Genomic DNA, 21018 nt, shown 5'->3' on the forward strand with positions numbered 1-21018 from the left:
GAGAGTCTGAGTTATAAAAATAGGCTGAGATTTTTTTTCACTGGAGCGTAGGAGGGTGAGGGGTGACCTTATAGGGATTTATAAAGTCACAAGGGACATAGAAAAAGTGAATGGCAAGAGTCTTTTTTCCAAGGTGGGTAAGTTCAAAACAAGGGGGCATATTTTTAAAGATGAGGAGAGAAAGTTTTAAAAAGGATACGAGAGGCAACTTTTTTACACAGAGAGTGGTTTGTGTGTGAAATGAACTGCCAGAGGAAGTGATGGATGGAGGCACAGTTACAACATCAAAGAGACATTGGGATAAGTACATAAATAGGAAAGGTTTGGAGGGATATGGGCCAAATACAGGCAAATGGGATTAGTTTAGTTTGGGAACATGGTCAGCATGGATTAATTGGACGGAAGGATCTGTTTCCATGCTTTATGACTATGACTCAACAACTTTTTGTACCAAGACAATGATACAAGGCTTATTAAGGTACCGAATATATTAGTTGCAAATGATATTGGTGTTGCTAATATAGTATTATAAATGAGAACCTGTGAGCCAAAAAGTCTATTCTTTTCTGTATTAGTCCCTTGACTGTGCTGGAAAAAGTTTATCTAACAATCTAAGCCACAAATGAAAATCAATCCCAGAGCATTCTCAAAACTAGAATAAGACCATTACCAATCTACTAATGCCCATCTACAATTTTAATAAAAGAAAGTATGTCCTCTTGTTCTTTCCGAACATCAGAGGTTTCTCAACCCTGCCCAATTCTCCATCATCTGAACTGGTCTTTGCAAAGAATAAATCACATCATTAGCTGCAGGAAGACATGGCTGCAGGCCAATATTACAACACTTACATTCTAATACAACAATAAATTTATTATGCTCACCATTTCTTTGTGCACTCTACCATTAATTCTTGGTATGAAGCCACAAATTGGAACTTGGATGCATGCTTTCCCACACGTTGCAGTCGTTTCCAAACTGAAGCCATGATTATTATATCTTGGTTTTGGACAGATGAGTTCAGGTATAAAACACAACTTCAATTTTTCAAGTATATCATTTAGACATATAAGTGTAGATCCTTTAAGAGTGTTAACATTTCTTCACAATGTTCGTTTAAAAGAGAAACAAAATCACAAATAGGATGACGGATTCCAATGTGGACTGCCAAGTACTCCAGTAACCTGCATGACTGTGGCAGGAAGTTGCTGTCAATTTATCTAGTCATTCCTCTTGGGTTTAAATGACGTTGAATCATCAGGCCTGGAAACTGAAACATGGATAGCAGTTTAAACTAAATGCAAACAGGATGATTTACACACAACTACAACTAGCAAAAAAAAAACTGGTAGCCAACAGCAGAAGGACTTTACCAAAATGTTTTGAATGACCATAAAAAACTGTTTGTCTTGATTGTTAAGATTTCAATTTGACTTCTAAATGTTGTCTCAGGAGTTAGGGATGTATTATTTACCTTCACCTTCTGACATTGACATTTATCTGCTCATTTGAAACATTTTTGGACTGCAGTTAATTGAAAATGTCTAGCTTTCACCATTTTAAAAATGCTTACACTCTTGCCTCTGAAAACAAAGTACACTATTCATTATTGAAAAAAGACTCATTGGTCTTTTTATTTTAAAAATACCAGTTTGTCTATTAGACAGGTTTACACAACAAAGGATTACAATTAACACAAAGATAATCAAAAGAAAAATAAGTAGGCATGATCAACATAATACATGCAAATAAACCCCTCTGAACATTTATCACTGCACATTTAGGCCATAAAGAAGTGACAGCTGCAGTATGAAACCAAATATGTCAGATGGAGCCTTCACTTCCAGCTGAATGTGCCCAGTCTCAAAAACTACAAACTGCCCACTATATTAAACAGCAACAACCACCCCACCAACCCAACCCCAGGGAAACCTTCCTCCCCCAGAGCAGAAACATTCCCTGCATCAGGGCATACTATCTCTCCTACAAACACCTCTGACAACTAAACCCACCCCTACACCCAACCCTGACAGAGTAATATCACCCCCTTGATAGATCTGCCTCCTTTCCCAGGGTCCCTCTCCCCACACAGTCCTGTGTTTGTCAAGACACACTCTTCACCTCCCCCCCCCCCCCCGTGGGGTCTCCCCTCAGGACACATCCCCTCTAGAGTCTCCACTTCGCCGCCCCCCCCCCCCCCCACCATCCCGGACAGACTCCCTGAGGGTATCCACACCCCCACCCCACGACATTCTCCTCTCAGGATCGTAGCCCCAAACAACAGGTACCTCCGCCCCCACACATATACACTTCCCCCCCTCCCCAAACTCAGGTCACACTCCCCCTGGGGTGACCCCCCCAAGGGGACACACTCTCCCCAGGGTCCGCTGCTCTCACTCACCTCACACTCTCCCCAGTGTTTCCCTCCATCCCTCCTCCCCTTCAGGACACACTCTTTCTCCCCCCCCCCCCCCCACCAGGGTCTCCCCCACCCAGGACACACTGCCACACTCCCCGGGGGTCTCCCGTCACTCACCCGCCCGTCCCGGGGTTTATTCTCTGGGTCTCCCCCTGCTCCGAGTCCCCGGGTCGTAGATCAACCGATTGCAAGCGACTGGATTGCGACTTAGGAAAACTCGTTCTCCCTGGCCGGTTACACGGCCTCAGTCCCCGGGCACAGCGCTCAACGCCATCCTCTGAGCGCAGGCCGGGCAGCGGAGGCGGGGACGGGGACGGGAACCGGGACCGGAGGGAGGGAAAGGGGCGGCGCTCTCAGCCTACCCTGCTGTGTCCGCCCTCTCACCCCAACCTGCTGCCGGTCGCACGGCAACAAGCCCCGCCCATACGAGAGGCCCATTGGCTGTGCCCCGGGCCTGGCGATGTCAATCAACGGGGTGTGGTGTTCGTCATGTCCGGCTGTCAGATCGTAGCTCGAGACAGAGAGAGAGACAAAGGAATAGAGGGATGGAGAGAAGGACCGAGAGAGAAAGGGGATAGATAGATAGGAGGGAGGGGAAGGGGAGAGAGGGAGGAAGTGGGGAAAGGGGGAGAGAAAGAAGGATTGGAGGAGGGGAGAGAAAGAGCAGGATTCAGGGAGGGTGAGAGAAGGATTGGGGAGGGGGTTGGGAGAGAGGCAGGGATGGGGAGACAGGGAGGGAGGGATGTGGGGAGAGAGATGGAAGTGAGAGGGAGGGTGGGATGGGGGTAGAGGAATGGGGTGGCACGTGAGGGAGGGCTGGGGGAGTGAGCGGGAGAGGGAGGGAGAGATGGGGGTGTCAAAGTGAAACCACTACATCAGACAAACAAGCAGGAAACTTGCCAGCAGGATACATGAACACCAATTGGCCATCAAAAGACATGAGCCACTATCACTAGTTTCTATGCACACAGAGAAAGAAGGACACCACTTTGACTGGATCAACATATACATCCTTGCAGACCTCACTTTCTCCTCGAAGATTTCAACCTACTGCGAATCCTCTTACAAGGATGCCTTCCTTGAAGAAGCTCTCTGCCTCTCTCTACAAAGATTTCAGTGAGTCCCTCTCTCACTGCACACCCCAGGTCATCTCCTCTGCACAGAAGCTGCCGAATCCCTCCAGCCCGGCACTGCCTTCCTGACCTGCAGTCTTCTTCTTGACCTCTCCGCCTCCATCCTACTCCGACCTATCACCCTCACCTTGACCTCTTTCCACCTATCACATTTCCAACGCCCCTCCTCCAAGTCCCTCCTCCCTACCTTTTATCTTCTCCTGCTGAACACTCTCTGCTCATTCCTGAAGAAGGGCCTGTGCCCAAAACGTCGAATCTCCTGTTCCCTGGATGCTGCCTGACCTGCTGTGCTGTTCCAGCAATAAAGTTTCAACTTTGATCTCCAGCATCTGCAGACCTCACTTTCTCCTCCATACACATCCTAGGACAGGTGAACCGTGAAAAAAAGAATTCTTAGAGGCATGGCATTCTCACCAGAACTCCATCAATAAACACATCGATTTAGAACCTATCTACCTTCCCTTGAAAAAAAAAGAACCAGAAGTGACATCACCCACCTTAAGAAACCAAGGCCTATAAATAGAGAAACGGGGCATACCACCAGCGCTTCACCAGAGACTCACTGATGAGACTCTCGCCTAGTATGGTGACAAAACGTCAGAAAACAAACCTTCAAGCTAGCGAGCTAACTTACAGATTTATCATCAACCTGAGCTACAAATCTTCTCAAAAATTCCTATGGACAAAAGAGCTGAAATCCAGAGGAGAGAGATACTGCCAATGATGTTACATTTAATGGAGTGTGGCATCAAAGAGCCCAAGCAAAACGTCAATGAGAATTGGGCACTGGGTGGGGGGATGGGGGAATTATCCGGTGTTTGAATTCATTCCTGGCACAAAGGAATACAGTTGTGTTTGCAATAGATTATTCATCTCAGTTATAGAGTCATAGAGATGTACAGCATGGAAACAGACTCTTCGGTCCAACCCGTCCATGCCGACCAGATATCCCAACCCAATCTAGTCCCACCTGCCAGCACCCGGCCCATATCTCTCCAAACCCTTCCTATTCATGTACCCATCCAAATGCATCTTAAATGTTGCAATTGTACCAGCCTCCACCACATCCTCTGGCAGCTCATTCCATACACGTACCACCCTCTGCGTGAAAAAGTTGCCTCTTAGGTCTCTTTTTATCTTTCCGCTCTCACCCTAAACCTATGCCCTCTAGTTCTGGACTCCCCGACCCCAGGGAAAAGATTAGATTAGATTAGATTACATTAGATTACATTACAGTGTGGAAACAGGCCCTTCGGCCCAACAAGTCCACACCGACCCGCCGAAGCGAAACCCACCCATACCCCTACATTTACCCCTTACCTAACACTACGGGCAATTTAGCATGGCCAATTCACCTGACCCTGCACATCTTTTGGACTGTGGGAGGAAACCGGAGCACCCGGAGGAAACCCACGCAGACACGGGGAGAACGTGCAAACTCCACACAGTCAGTCGCCTGAGGCGGGAATTGAACCCGGGTCTCAGGCGCTGTGAGGCAGCAGTGCTAACCACTGTGCCACCGTGCCGCCCACAAGACTTTGTCTCTTTACCCTATCCATGCCTCTCATAATTTTGTAAACCTCTATAAGGTCACCCCTCAGCCTCCGACCCTCCAGTTGAGCCAGAGTTCCTCAGGGTAGGTATTTTTAATCAACCTGTTCAAATATGCTGACACTATTCTGTGTAGTTTCCCAGGCCCAACCATTTTCACCTGCTTCATCAGTGACTGCCCTCCATCATAAGGTCATAGAATCACAACAGTGTGGAAACAGGCCCTTCGGCCTTACAAGACCACACCAACTCTCTGAAGTGTAACTCACCCAGACCCATTGCCCTACTACTCAACATTTACCCCAGACTAATGCACCTAACCTAAAATTCCCTGCACACTGAGCAATTTAGCATAGCCAGTTCACCTAACTTGCACATCTTTGGATTGTGGGAGGAAATCCACATAAACGGGGAGAATGTGCAAACTCCACACAGACAGTCGCTCAAGGCAAGAATTGAACTCGGATCCCTGATGCTGTGAGGCATCAGTGCTAACCACTGAGCCACCATTACCACCCCAGAAGTGACAATGTTCATTGATGATTACACAATATTCAGCACCATTTGTTGCTCTTCGAATACAGTGTACTAGTCCATGTCCAAAAGCAGCAAGATCTGGATAATACTTACCTTGGGCTGAAAAGTGGCAAGTAACATATGTGCCACACAAGCGCCAGGCAATGACCATCTCCAACAAGAGAGAATCTAACCATCCCTCCTTGACATTCAGTTGTGATACCATCATTGAACTTCCCCTTTTCAACATATTGGGGATGTCCAGAAACTGAACTGGACCATCCTTATAAATACTGTAGTCAGAAGAGCAGATCAAAGATATTGAATCCTGCAGTGAGTAATTAATCTTCTGAGTCTGCAAAACCTGGCCACAGGTCAGGAGTCTGGTAAAATACTTCCCATTTGCCTGGATGCATGCAACTCCAGCAACACTCAGGAACACATAAAACAATCCAGAACAAAGCAGCTTATTTATGGCATATATACAAATATTTACTTCATGTGCCACTGATGCTCAGTGTGTACCATAAACAAGATGCACTGCAGAAATTCACCAAGTCTGCTTAGCACCTTTCATACTCTCAGTCACTACCATTGAAAAAGACAATGGATACACGTGAACACCACCACTTCCAAGTTCCCCACCAAACCACTTACCAACCAGACTTGAAAATTTATTGCTGCTCCTTCTGTGTTGTTTAGGTCAAAATCTTGGAACTCTCTACCTAACAGAACTGTGGGCATATCTACACCAAATAAATTGCAGCTGTTCAAGAAGGCAAGTCACCTCCACCTTCTCAAGGACAACTAGAAATGGGCAATAAATCATTTTTAAAAACTCAATGTAACTAAGGTAGTAAAAGAGCAAGACTATTAGCACTCAATTCTGATATGTCACTCCATTGAATTCTATAGTGTGGAAGCAGGCCATTTGACCAGTCAAACTCCTTGATGAGTCATCCAGATTCAAAGCCCCCTACCTTATCTAGGTAATACCCAATCCATCTAACCTACATATCTTTGGTGTGTGGGAGGAAACTAGAGCACCTGGAGGAACCCCATGTAAATAAGGAGAGAATGTGCAAACTCCACACAGATAGTCATATGAACGTGGTATTGAACCCAGGCTCCTGGTGCTATGAGACCACACTGCTAACCACTGAGTCATCATGCTGCAACATATGTTTGGTTGCAAACAATTAAACACAGCAAACATATTCACTGTGACAAGATTTTATAAATCTGCTTCCAAATGAACTATGCATCTCATTATCTCTCATATTTGTAGTTTTGAATTAATGCATTTCCCACACTTGATGGTTATCCACTAGATAAATATTTGTACAAATCAAGAAATCCATATTACATTTTAATTATTAATTCATTGCAGGTACATATCTTTCGCTCAGTGTAAAAACCTGCATTTCATTTGTGCCCTTATGATGTCTGAAACTGCATTACATCTAACGTAATACAGTCACTATTGTGCTAAAGGCAAACTCAGCATCACATTTGCACGTGACAAGATCCTACAAACAGAAGTGAACGAGTGAAGAGATAATCTTTTTGAAGGTGTTGTTTGAGAGAGAATGTTGGCGAGCATAGCGGCAGGGCTTCTTTCTTCATAGGATTTCTAAACTTTTTTGTGTGCACCTGAACCAACAGACACAGGCTCATTTTAACTCCTTCACCACAACGCACCTCAGCACAACAAATATCTCCACTATGCCACTCCCTATGTATAATACCTCCACTATGACACTGCCTTGGTATAACACCTCCACTATGACACTCCCCCAGTATAACAAATACTTCCACCATGACACTTCCTCAGTATAATACCTACAATATAATACTCCCTCATATAATTCCTTTGCCACAACACTCCCACAACAAGCACCTTCGCTACGGCACTTTCTCAGTATAATACCTCTGCCACCACACTCCACCGCCTAACAGAACCCCGGTTTAACACTAACCCTTGTTTAACAGTGCCCTGACTCTCCTCCAGGTCTAACTCTACCCCCCCTTGTTGAACACTGACCCTGTTCTCCTGTGTTTAATATGTTCTCTATTTAACATTTAACACTTCCCCTACCCCATCTAAAGTTAAATGTAAAATTTGGTGAATGTCATTAAAATGTTCAGAACACTTTTAAGTTGAATATTTCTAATTTTAAAATGCTCTGTGTTCTGCAGATTCTGCAATGTTGAAGCAATGTGATGTTTAAGGCTTCAAAGCTTGAGGGAGTTTTACAGTTGTTTAAACTAAAAGAGCATTTTTTTCTACTTCATCAAATTTTTCAGAATTGGGAAGAGATGCACAGCTGAGCTGACTTATCCATCCCACCTACAGCCACAACTGCTTCTCCCTATTGCAATTAGATGACCTTAGATTGTCCCATACCTTCTCGGTGGTGAAAGTATGAAAAATTACTGACTAGATAAAGGTGCTCTTATACTTTGAGGGAGCAGTGTATTTAAGAGAAAGTGATGAAAGAAGACAACAATCAGGTGAGGCGTAGGCAGCCTGATGTCTGCATTACTGTCACATTCTTCTACTACAGTTTTCTTAAATACCTTAAACTTTTTAAGAATGTTGGAATGTGAAACACAAAGTAATGTGGGTTTGAATTTCAAGATTTTGAATCCACACTAAAGACTATAACAAAAGAGATATTGTTTCTCTGACTACAAGAGAGTTTACTGATTTAAAGCTTGTCAATAGGCCTCAAATATGTAGAAATCATTTGAAGTAGTGTTTTGCTGCACGGTATGAAAGCAGCTTTTAGGCTGAAACAAACACAGAAAAAGCTGCAAAATCTCAGCAGGTCTGGGAGCAGCTGTCTATAGAGAAACAGTTAAATTTTCAAGACCAGTACAGTTCTTCTTCTGAATTCAGTTTTTAGGCTGGATATTTCCATCACAAATTACATCTTGTTATCAGAAACGTTACTGGTATACGGAGGTAATAAACAAAGGAAGTGATCTTGAACATTGGATTGGACAATCCATGATGTTTGTATTTTCTACTGGAAAAATTGGAGGGAGTTATATAGTACCTCGATACAATATCACTATTCATTAAGTACTTTTCAAGTCCCCTGAATATTTTAAAGCAATGTTTCTATTACTGCTATATTTATATGTGTGTTTGTGTGCCTATATGTGTACTAAGTTTCTTTTTTATTCAGTCGTGGGATTTGGGCATTACTGGCTGGGCCAGAATTAATTGCCTATCTATAGTTGCTCTTGAGAAGATGGTGGTGAGTTGACTTCTTGAACCACTACAGTCCATTTGCTTAGGTAGACCCGCATGCTGCTTGGGCATGTTTTTAAATAACAAGACACAGTTAGATGAGCCAGTGCTCAGTTTGAGAAGTGCTTTAATCTAAAACTTACAGACTGTTGCCAGACGATCAAAGCATGTGCTGATTTCCAGTATAATGCACAGTCTGATTGTGAGTTAAATAAACTGAAACATTTGTCTCTATTGAGTTAGTTTGGTGAGGTGGAGTAATTGGTTCCAGTTTATGCAGGTTAGAAAATGTTGCGAGCTGTAGGTTAAAACATGAGCTAGTCTGTTCTAAGTTACTAACCAGGAGCTCTACAGGAGAGTAGGAATATGTGCTTATCAAGTGGAGGCAAAATCCAGCTCAACTTTAATACTGCCCATGGTCAAGTGTCAGTGTCAGTGTCAGCTATCTCAGCTATCAAAAGAACAACAGCTACTCAGGCTATAGGAACATCATTGTACCTCAATGCATCATTGCTGTAAATGTTAGGCAAAAAAAACTGAAAAAAGTAAAATGGTATTAATTTTTTGCTACTTTTAAAATTGACTCCAAACATTTATTATAACAATGCCATTTTGATTTACTTGATTGGGAGGAGCCAGTGTTGGTCTGGGGTGAACAAAGTTAAAAATCACACAACACCAGGTTATAGTCCAACAGATTTATTTGGAAGCACTAGCTTTCAGAGTGCTGCTCCTTCATCAGGTGGTTGCCTGATGAAAGCTAGTGCTTCCAAATAAACCTGTTGGACTATAGCCTGGTATTGTGTGATTTTTAATTTTGGTGTACAGCTTGCTTGAAAACCTAGACAATTACTGAACGTAATCTACAGAAAGTCTGGTAAAAATCTCCAAAACTAGTGAAATAAAAATGGAATTTGACCTATCAGTCACTGTAGACCATGGCTCTCAGCGTAAGGAATAGCAGCCCCTTTGCACATTACAAACAGGCCTCCTTGATCTCTGAAGGTTCACAGAAAATTACAGATAATCATCTAAAATACAAGTTCTGATGACAAATTTTTTAAAAATCTTGACATACTTTAAAGTACTAAGTCACCATAAAGCTGTGTGCCTCATTATAAAGGACAAATGCTTCTGAATTTCAGTGTTCAATGTTAAACAGGTTATCACAGTCATTGCCAACCTTGAGATACAAAATTACAAGCTGAAGGAACTCTATTTTAAGCAAAACGGTTATGTTCTTTTTTTAACCAAATGTCATGTTTCTCCAGACTTGTATGTTGGCATCAATAGTAAAATCACTATGATATCACACTGACAGCATAAAACAATTTTGTTTGTTCTTGCTGAATAATTTCACTCATTGAAGCACTTCTATTACTTTTGCCAGAACTTTCCATCTGGTTATTTTAACTCATTTATTCTGTATCCTAGACAAATTAGTGGGATATGGGTATTGCCAGCTGGGCCAGCACTTATTGTCCATCCCTAGTTGCCCCTTGAGAAGGTCGGGGTGAGCTGCCTTCTTGAACCGCTGCAGTCGTGTGCTGTGGGTTGACCCACAATGCCGTTAGGGAGAGAATTGCAGGATTTTGTCCCTGCAACAGTGATGGAACATTGATATATTTCGAAGTCAGGATGGTGAGTGGCTTGGAGGGGAATTTGCAGGGGTAGTGTTCCCAGGTATCTGCTGCCCTTGTCCTTCTGGGTGGAAGTGGCTTTGGATTTGGGAGGATCTTTGGTGAGTATCTGCAGTGCATTTTGTAGATAGTATACAGTACTGCTACTGAACATCAGTGGTGGAGGAAGTGGATGCTTGTGGATGCAGTGCCAATCAAGCGGGCTGTTTTGTCCTGGAAAATGTCAAGTTTTTGAGTGTTGTTAGGGCTGCACTCATCCAGTCAAATGGGGAGTATACCATCACACTCCTGACTTGTGACTTGTACATGGTAGACAAGCTTTCGGGAGTCAGAAGATGAGTTAGTCGCCGCAGTATTCCTAGCTTCTGACCTGCTCTTGTAGCCACTACGTTTATGTAGTGAGTGCACTTTAGTTTCTGATCAATGGTTTGTATGAAATTGATCAGAGTTACTATCTTGATTGTCTAATCTAAATAATCCCTATAAAAAATCAATAATTTATCCACTGACAATTTTGGCTAATAATAACATCAATTCATCTATCAACACAGCAATTGAAACCAGCTAATTACAAGTTAAAAATCACACAACACCAGGTAATAGTCCAACAGGTTTATTTGGAGGCACTAACTTTCAAAGCACTGCTTATTCATCAGGTGGTTGTGAAGCAGGGCCATAAGACACAGAATTTATAGCAAAAGATTACAGTGTCATGCAGCTGAAATGGTACATTGAATAAACCTAGATTAAGTCTTTCATCTTTTAGAATGGATTTGCTAGTTTTGGTTCTTTAATATGTAAATCCCAGAACTTCTTTAAAGTGACATTCTCAAGATAACTTCAGGTTTTATAACAAAAGGTGCCATCTCATCTCAGGCATTAAAGGTGTGAGGTTAGAGTCTGCCTGTATCTCAATCTTAAATCAGACTGATTCTATTTCTAAGGTGGAATTTTCAAGATAATGCATGCATTGATTGCCTGTAGGTTATAGGCATTTCAGGCAAAAGTCCTTCATCAGGAATGAGGCTTTAAGCCAAGGGGGCTGAGAGATAAATGGGATGGGCTTGGGGCTGGGGGGGAGGGAGCTCAGAGTGCGATAGGTAGATGGAAGTGGGGATAATGGTGATAGGTTGGAGAGGAAGGTGGAGTGGATAGGTGAGAAGGAAGATTGACAGGTAGGACAGGTCATGAGGACGGTGCCAAGTTGGAAGGTTGTAGCTGGGATAAGGTGGGTGGAACGGGAAATGAGGAAACTGGTGAAATCCACATTGATCCCATGTGGTTGAGTAGTCCCGAGGCGGAAGGTGAGGCATTCTTCTTCCAGGTATCAGGTGGTTAGGGTGTGGCGAGGGAGAAGGCCCAGCATCTGCATGTCCTTGGCAGAGTGGGAGGGGGAGCTAAAGTGTTCAGCCATGGGGCAGTGGGGTTGGTTGGTGCGGGTGTCCCGGAGACGCCCCACCTCCATTTACCTATCGCACTCTTAGCTACTTTCCCCCCAGCCCATCCCCCCTCCCATTTGTCTCACCACCCTCTTGACTCACAGCCTCATTCCTGATGAAGGTTTTTGCCCAAAACATGGATTTTCCTGCTCCTCGGATACTGTCTGACCTGCTGTGCTTTTCCAGCACCAAACTCTCAACTCTAATCTCCAGCATCTGCAGTCCTCATTTTCGCCTGCCTGTGGGTTATGCATTTTTTGAGCAAAATGGAATGTATATGTGTTTCAGCACTCTACACTAGCATCTCCATGATGACAGCATTGTGGCAACAGCCTCAGTACTCATTACCAACAACTGCCAATCTCCTCCGTTTTATCCTCAACCACAACGTTTTTACCTTTGACAACCCCCAGTTCTTCATCCAGACACACGGAACAGCCATGGGGACCAAATTTGCATCCCAATATGCCAACATTTTCCTGCATAGGTTCTTTTCTGCACAGGACCTCGACCAACACTATATATATCAACACAGATGATATTTTCTTCCTCTGGACCCATGCGTACTCAAGTACGTTTGAGTCTCAGGAAGGAGAGGGTTAACATTGCCCTGTTGCAAGAAATCCATCTTGATGATAAGGAGCACCTAAAGTTACAGCAAGGTGGGTTTGATCAGGTGTTTCTTTCATTGTTTAATACTAAGAGGAGGGGAGAAGCCATATTTGTCCAGAAGAGTTTTCAATTTATTTTGTTATTAGATCAAGTTAAAGATGAATATGGGTAGTTTGTAATCCTTAAAGATTTAATACATGACGAAGAGTATGCCATCCTAAATGTTTACTGTCCCCTGGCATACCCCCTCAAATTCCTGACTGATGCACTTTCTAAGTTGATTGCCCTTGGAATGTGACACACTATCATAAGGGGAGATTTTAATCACCTCATGGATCCCACAGTGGATAGAATGCCCAAGGTTCCCCCTAATGTCTCTCTGCAATCCAAGCAACTGGTTGACTTATGTGTGGAATTGGGACTGATATACGTTTGGAGATGTCTCTATCCTACGGGTAGGGACTTCACCTTTTTCTCTAAGCCGCACAAGTGTCACACCAGGATTGAACTTTGTTTAGCTCCCTCGGTCTTTCTGAATTGGGTGATGTCCTATAAAATTGGAAACATAGCCATTTCCAATCATGTGGCAGTGTATTTGGAGGTTGAGATTAAGGGCAATGGAACAGGTTCGCAGTATTAGCGAATGGGTCCTTTTATTCTCAAGGACAGTAAGTTTGTTGAATACTTCTTGAGTGAGTTTAAAATATTCTTGGCTATCAATTCAGGTGTCAAGATTAGAGTGGTGGTGGAAACGCACAGCAGGTCAGGCAGCATCCGAGGAGTAGGAAAATCGACATTTCGGGCAGGAGCCCTTCATCATGAATGAGGCTGGAAGCGTCGGGGGTGGAGAGATAAATGGGAGAGGGTGGGGCTGGTGGACTTCACCAGTTTCCACATTTTCCCTCCCCTACCTTACCCCAGTTCCAAACTTCCAGCTCAGCATCATCCTCATGACCTGTCCCATCTGTCCTTCTTCCTTCCCACCTATCTGCTCCACCCTCCTCTCCGACCTATTACCTTTACCCTCTTCCTCCATCCACCTATTGCACTCTCAACTACCTTCTCCCCAGTCCCACCCACCCACCCCCCCCCATTTATCTCTCCACCCCTGAGGCTTCCAGCCTCATTTCTGATGAAGGACTCCTGCCTGAAATGTCGATTTACCTGCTCCTTGGATACTGCCTGACCTGCTGTGCATTTCCACCACCACTCTAATCTCTAGCATCTGTAAATCCTCATTTTCGCCTATCAATTCAGGTGTGGCTAGTAACCCATCTGTATTCTGGGAGACTGCTAAGGCCTACACTAGTGGGATACTTACCTCTTATTCAGCCAGCTGGAAGTGACAGAAGGGGGAGCAGCAACATCTGCTCAAGATACGGTTGAAGGCAGCCGAGATAGCATATTTTGATAGGCCATTGGTGACTAAATTGCAATGAGTCACAATCCTCCGAGTTGCTTTGAACTCCACGCTCACTCAGGCAGCGAAGAGAGAACTCTCTTTTGCAAAACAAAGGCTGTTTGAGTATGGCGATCTGTCCAGGAAAAAGAGCGCCCTCCAATTCATTACATCAATTAGAGAAGGCACTGGGGTTCTTACATTTGATTCTAAAAAGATCAATGTGGCATTTTGGAGATTTTACTCTGAATTATATCGGTTGGAATGCAGTAAAGATAAGTTGGCTAAGTTGGAATGTTGTTTTAAGAACCTGGACTTTCCAGGTTTGACCTTGGAATAGGCATCTCTTCTTAATGCCCCCTTGACAGTGCAAAGATACAGGAGGCAGTAAGACAGCTCCAAAGTAGGAATGTGCTCGGCCCTGATGATTCCCATGTGAATTCTACAAAGAATTTATAAATATCCTATCAGGGCCAATGCTGGACATGTAGGGAGATTTAAACAATCCTTAGATAAGCTCATGGATGACTTTGGGATAGTGTAGGGGGACGAGCTGAGAAAAGTCCACAGTTCGGCGCAACATCGAGGGCCGAAGGGCCTATTCTGCGCTGTATTGTTCTATGTTCTATGTTCTATGTTCTACAACTATTCATACAGTCATGACTGCCTCCTGCCATCCCTGAGAGAGGCTAACATCTCTCTCATTCTCAAGAAATTGAAGACCCCGGAGGACTGTGTTTCAAATAGGCCCATTTCATTGTTAGATTTGGACTTTAAAATTTTATCCAAAGACACTTGCGTTGAGATTGGAGAAGATGTTGCCCTATACTGTTAAAGAGGACCAGATGGGTTTTATAAAGGGCTGTAGGTGTTCCAATAATATTAGAAGATTACTGACTATGGTCCAAGTGTGTCAGCAACGATTGGTTCAGAGTTTAGTTATCTCTTTAGACACAGAGAAAGCATTCAATCAGGTGGAGTGGCCATTTTTTTTTATACTCTGGAACAGCTTATTCTAGGTGAGGTCTTTGTTAGATGGGTGGAGTTCCTGTATAGTGATCCGCTGGCTGCAGTTCTCACCAATGGTGTAAGATCCAGTATTTCGGTATTGGTAGGATTCCTGATGAAGAGCTTTTGCCCGAAACGTTGATTCTCCTGCTCCTCAGATGCTGCCTGACCTGCTGTGTTTTTTCAGACTCTAATCTCCAGCATCTGGAGTCCCCACTTTCGCTGTACTGTTTACGTTGGTCTTGAGCCGCTGGCAGAGGTGATCCGTAAGGACACTAACATTGCTGCACCTGAAGTGGAATCAAGGGCACATAAGATTACATCATATGCAGATGATGTTCTCCTCTTCTTATCAAACCCAGCAGCTTCTGTATCCCATTTAATACAATGTATTCATTTATTTGGCTCTTTTTTGGGATAAAATCTTCAAGGAGAAAATGAGGACTGCAGATGCTGGAGATCAGAGCTGAAGATGTGCAGGCCAGGTGAATTGGCCATGCTAAATTGTCCGTAGTGTTAGGTAAGGGGTAAATGTAGGGGTATGGGTGGGTTGCGCTTCGGCGGGTCGGTGTGGACTTGTTGGGCCGAAGGGCCTGTTTCCACACTGTAATCTAATCTAATCTAATCTAATCTAAAATGTGTTGCTGGAAAAGCGCAGCAGGTCAGGCAGCATTCAAGGACCAGGAGAATCGACGTTTCGGGCATGAGCCCTTCTTCAGGAATGAGAAAGTGTGTCCAGCAGGCTAAGATAAAAGGTAGGGAGGAGGGAGGAGGGGGAGGGGCATTGGAAATGCGATAGGTGGAAGGAGGTCAAGGTGACGGTGATAGGCCGGAGAGGGGGTGGGGTGGAGAGGTCAGGAAGAAGATTGCAGGTTAGGAAGGCGGTGCTGAGTTCGAGGGATTTGACTGAGACAAGGTGGGGGAGGGGAAATGAGGAAACTGGAGAAATCTGAGTTCATCCCTTGTGGTTGGAGGGTTCCTAGGCGGAAGATGAGGCGCTCTTCCTCCAGCCGTTGTGTTGCCATGGTCTGGCGATGGAGGAGTCCAAGGACCTGCAACAATGTCCTTGGTGGAGTGGGAGGGGGAGTTGAAGTGTTGAGCCACGGGGTGGTTGGGTTGGTTGGTCCGGGTGTCCCAGAAGCGCTCTCTGAAACGTTCGGCAAGTAGGCGGCCTGTCTCCCCAATATAGAGGAGGCCACATCAGGTGCAGCAGATGCAATAAATGATGTGTGTGGAGGTGTAGGTGAATTTGTGGCGGATATGGAAGGATCCCTTGGGGCCTTGGAGGGAAGTAAGGGGGGAGGTGTGGGCGCAAGTTTTGCATTCCCTTGGGGCCTTGGAGGGGAGTAAGGGCCTCAAATTTACCTGAACCATCTCAGACTCCTTCCTCCCCTTCCTAGACCTTTCCATTTCTATCTCGGGTGACCGAATCAACACGGACATTTACTATAAACCGATCGACTCCCACAGCTACCTAGACTACACCTCCTCCCACCCTGCCCCCTGTGAAAACGCCATCCCATATTCCCAATTCCTTCGTCTCCGCCGCATCTGCTCCCAGGAGGACCAGTTCCAATACCAAACAACCCAGATGGCCTCCTTCTTCAAAGACCGCAATTTCCCCCCAGACGTGATCGACGATGCCCTCCACCGCATCTCCTCCACTTCCCGCTCCTCCGCCCTTGAGCCCCGCCCCTCCAATCGCCACCAGGACAGAACCCCATTGGTCCTCACCTACCACCCCACCAACCTCCATATACATCATATCATCCGTCGCCATTTCCGCCACCTCCAAACGGACCCCACCACCAGGGATATATTTCCCTCCCCTCCCCTATCAGCGTTCTGAAAAGACCACTCCCTCCGTGACTCCCTCGTCAGGTCCACACCCCCCACCAACCCAACCTCCACTCCCGGCACCTTCCCCTGCAACCGCAAGAAATGCAAAACTTGCGCCCACACCTCCCCCTTTACTCCCCTCCAATGCCCCAAGGGATCCTTCCATATCCGCCACAAATTCACCTGCACCTCCACACACACATCATTTACTGCATCCGCTGCACCCGATGTGGCCTCCTTGCCGAACGTTTCAGAGAGCGCCTCTGGGACACCCAGACCAACCAACCCAACTACCCCATGGCTCAACACTTCAACTCCCCCTCCCACTCCACCAAGGACATGCAGGTCCTTGGCCTCCTCCATCGCCAGACCATAGCAACACGACGGCTGGAGGAAGAGCGCCTCATTCTTCTGCCTAGGAACCCTCCAACCACAAGGGATGAATTCAGATTTCTCCAGTTTCCTCATTTCCCCTCCCCCCATCTTGTCTCAGTCAAATCCCTCGAACTCAGCACCGCCTTCCTAACCTGCAATCTTCTTCCTGACCTCTCCACCCCACCCCCTCTCCGGCCTATCACCGTCACCTTGACCTCCTTCCACCTATCGCATTTCCAATGCCCCTCCCCCTCCTCCCTCCTCCCTACCTTTTATCTTAGCCTGCTGACCACACTTTCCTCATTCCTGAAGAAGGGCTCATGCCCGAAACATCGATTCTCCTGCTCCTTGGATGCTGCCACTGCGCTTTTCCAGCAACACATTTTCAGCTCTTTTTTGGGATATAAGATCAATTTTGCAAAGTCGGAGGCTATGCCCATGGGGGATCTTAAAGGAATACCTGATATCGAAAGTGAAGTATGATTCCCCTTTAATTGGTCGCGGGGGGGGTTTCTTTATTTAGGTATTTTTGTTACTCCTACCTTTGATCAATTATTTAAGGCTAATTTTGGTCATTTGCTTGACAAGATTAAACAAGACCTTCAAAGATGGGAGGCCCTTCCAATCTCCTGGTTAGGTCAAACAGCCTTTATCAAAATGAATGTCCTTCTTCATTTGCTATATCCCATGTGAATGCTCCCTTTGATGATTCCCAGGCAAACCTTGTACAGACTCACTAGTTGGTTTTGATCTTTTATTTGGCATCACAGGTGGCCCCTCATTAAGCTTGCCAAATTGCAGTTACCCTAAGGGTTGGAGGGTGTAGACTTTCCGGATATTAAGAGATACCAACTAAGCTCCCTTCTATCCTGTGTGAGTGACTGGGCTTGTGAGGACCTGAGATCAATACGGTTGGATATCGAAGCTTCCCATGCAAAGTACCCCCTTACTAATCTGTTGTTTATGAATAAGATGAGGACAGTTATGGAATACTGTCGGAATCCATTCATTATTAATACAGTCAAAGCATGGAGAGCAATGCAACAGTGAGGGCAGTTTATCTAAAACCTCCTTTCTTATCCCTATCATTGGTACACTAGGATTATGGCCAGGAATGATGGACCCTGGATTCAAACAGTGGGCAACTAATGTTTCGGAGACCTGTTTGAGGGGTAGGTCATGATGTCCTTTGACCAAATGAACTGCAACTATGGATTGCCCAGCAGGGATCGTTTTCATTACTTTCAGGTTAGGGACTTTATTCAAAAAAAGACTACGCTTTTGACCAACTCTTATAGGTCTGATACAGAGAAGAGAGTGCTTCATGCTGCAAGCACTCTCTCGGTTAGTACTCTCTACCACTTACTGGGGTGTGGTGCCTCGAACGATATTGAGTGACTGTGTGAGGTCTGGGAGCAAGAGTTGGGAGTGGAGATTTCTTCAGAGACATGGAAGGACATTTGGGTGAAGGTGAGAAGTACCTCGATCTGTAACAGAACATAGGGTTCATTTGGCCCCAGATCGTCATGTGAAATTCAAAAAAAGAGCATCTCCAATGTGTCCCAAGTGCAAAATAATCACAGTTACCTTCACTCATTGTTTGTGGTCATGCCACAAGTTTCATAGGTACTGAAGCGCTGTGGCAGGAGTAATAGAGACAGTCCTGGGGACCAAAGTTAAGGTAGACCCGGTCTCTTTTCTCTTGGACTTGTTGAATTTATCTTCCTTAGATGTACATGGAAAAAAAGCTATTTAACATTCTCACTTACTGTGCAAGGAAAAACATTTTGATGAGCTGGGTGTCTGAGAATCCTCTGGGCCTGTTGGGGTGGCACAAATTAATTATAGAACATATCCCTTTAGATTTCCTCACAAACATGGTGCACCATAAAACAAAGCTTTTTTATAAGATATGGCAGCCCTTTTTGAATTATCTGGAAGCAGATTTGTCTGTCATTTTAATTAGGGCATTTGTTTAGTCATAATGATTAGGTTTAGTGAGCCTTGTGCCCTGGGAAGAAGAATCCCGAACAAATACGGGTGTAATAATTAATGCTCCTGAATGTTGGGAATTTTGGTATGGTTGTGCTATGTATGCATGTATTTATTTATTTATAATGACTGTAGTTCTGTTTTGTAGAGTAGGGTAGTAATTAGTTCATTGAAATTGTTGTTACCATTTTAAGTTGTTATATTTTTGTAATTTTATAATTTTCTAAAGAGAAATTTTCTCAATTAAAACACTTGTAAAAGAAAACTTAATGACCTGGCCTCCACAGCCTTCTGTGGCATTGAATTCCATAGATTCACACTCTCTGGCTGAAGAAGTTTCTCCTTATCTCCATTCTAAAAGGTCTTCCCTTTATTCTAAGACTGTGCCCTCAGGTCCCAATCTTTCCTACAAATGGAAACATCTTCCCAACATCTACTCTGTCCAGAACATTCAGTATTCTGTAAGTTTCATTTAGACCACCCCTCACCCTTCCAAACTCCATGGAGTATAGACCCAGAGTCCTCAAATGTTCCTCAAATGTTAAGTTTTTCACTACTGGAAGCATTCTTACGAATCTCTTCTCAACATGCCCCAGGGCCAGTACATCCTTCCTGACACATGGGGCTCAAAACTGCGCAAAATACTCCAAATGTGGTCTGACCAGAGCCTTATGGAACCTCAGAAGTACATCCCTGCTTTTATATTCATTCCTCTCAAACTAAATGGCATCATTGCATTTGTCTTCCTAAATACTGACTCAATCTGCAAGTTTACCTTGACAGAATCTGGACCAGAACTCCCAAGCATCTTTACATTTCAGAGTTCTGAACTTTCTCCCCATTTAGAAAATATTCCATCCCTCTATTCTTCCTACCAAAGTGCATGACCTTACATTTTCCCAAGTTGTACTCCATCTGTCATTTCTTTGCCCACTCTCCTAACCTGTCCAAATCTTTCTACAGCTTCTCTGCATCCTCAAGTCTACCTGTTCCTCTAACTATTTTTGTATCATCTGCAAACATAGCCAGAATACCCTCAGTTCCTTCATTTAGATCCTTAATGTATAAAGTGAAACGTTGTGGTCCCAATACTGAGCCTTGCAGAACACCACCCGTCACCAGCTGCCATCCTGGGAAGGACCCTTTTATGCCCACTCTCTGCTTTGTGCCAGACAGCCAAGCTTCTATCCATGCTAGCACCTTGCCTCTAACACCATGGACCCTTATCTTACTCAGTAACCTCCCATGCAGCACCTTGTCAAAGGCCTTCTTGAAGTCCAGGTAGACAACATCCATTGACTCTCCTTGGTCTAACTTGTTTGTTACTTCCTCAAAGAATTCTAAGAGATTTGTCAGTCATGATCTCCCCTTGATTAAACCTTGCTGACTTTGCCCTATTTTTTACCATACACTTCCAAGAGTTCAGAAATCTTATCCTTCACAATGAATTCTGGGATCTACCCACAACCAAGGTTAGGCTAATCGGTCTATAATTTTCTGTCTTTTGCTTTACTCCTTTTTAAAACGGGGGTGTCATATTAGCAATTTTCCAGTCCTCTGTGACATTTCCTAATTCTAGTGATTCCTGAAAGATCATGACTTATGCCTCCACTATCTCTTTAGCTATCTCCCTATAACTCGGGTGTAGTCCATCTGGTCCAGGTGATTTATCTACCTTCAGGCCATTCAGTTTTTCTAGCACCTTCTCCTTGGTGAGGGCCACCATACTCAGCTCTGCCCCCCACTCTCTCAAATGTTTGCGATATTACTTGTCTTTCACCGTGAAGATTGATGTGAAGCAATTATTCAGTTCCTCAGCCATTTTCTTCTTCCCCT

General features: G+C 44.5%; 1 protein-coding gene across 5 annotated transcripts in view; it reads right to left on the minus strand.

Annotated features, from left to right (window-relative positions):
- Positions 1-2781, minus strand: part of ehbp1 (EH domain binding protein 1) — a 390401-nt gene extending 387620 nt beyond the window's left edge. For 2 of the 5 annotated variants that reach the window (XM_087991708.1, XM_087991709.1), the window contains exons 1-2: positions 2537-2781; positions 885-1270 (exon numbers count right to left, since the gene is read on the minus strand). In XM_087991708.1, coding sequence (XP_087847834.1) covers positions 885-988 — 104 coding nt within the window. In that variant the 5' untranslated portion in view covers positions 989-1270; positions 2537-2781. The remainder of the gene's footprint in view (positions 1-884; positions 1271-2536) is intronic. The other 3 variants (XM_087991711.1, XM_087991710.1, XM_087991712.1) reach the window with 2 other exon arrangements.
- Positions 2782-21018: the final 18237 nt, after the last annotated feature.

Source organism: Chiloscyllium plagiosum, unplaced genomic scaffold, assembly GCF_037043375.1.
Source record: "Chiloscyllium plagiosum isolate Xiang-an unplaced genomic scaffold, Cpla_swu_hap1 HiC_scaffold_10, whole genome shotgun sequence".
In the NCBI taxonomy this organism is placed as follows: Eukaryota; Metazoa; Chordata; class Chondrichthyes; order Orectolobiformes; family Hemiscylliidae; genus Chiloscyllium; species Chiloscyllium plagiosum.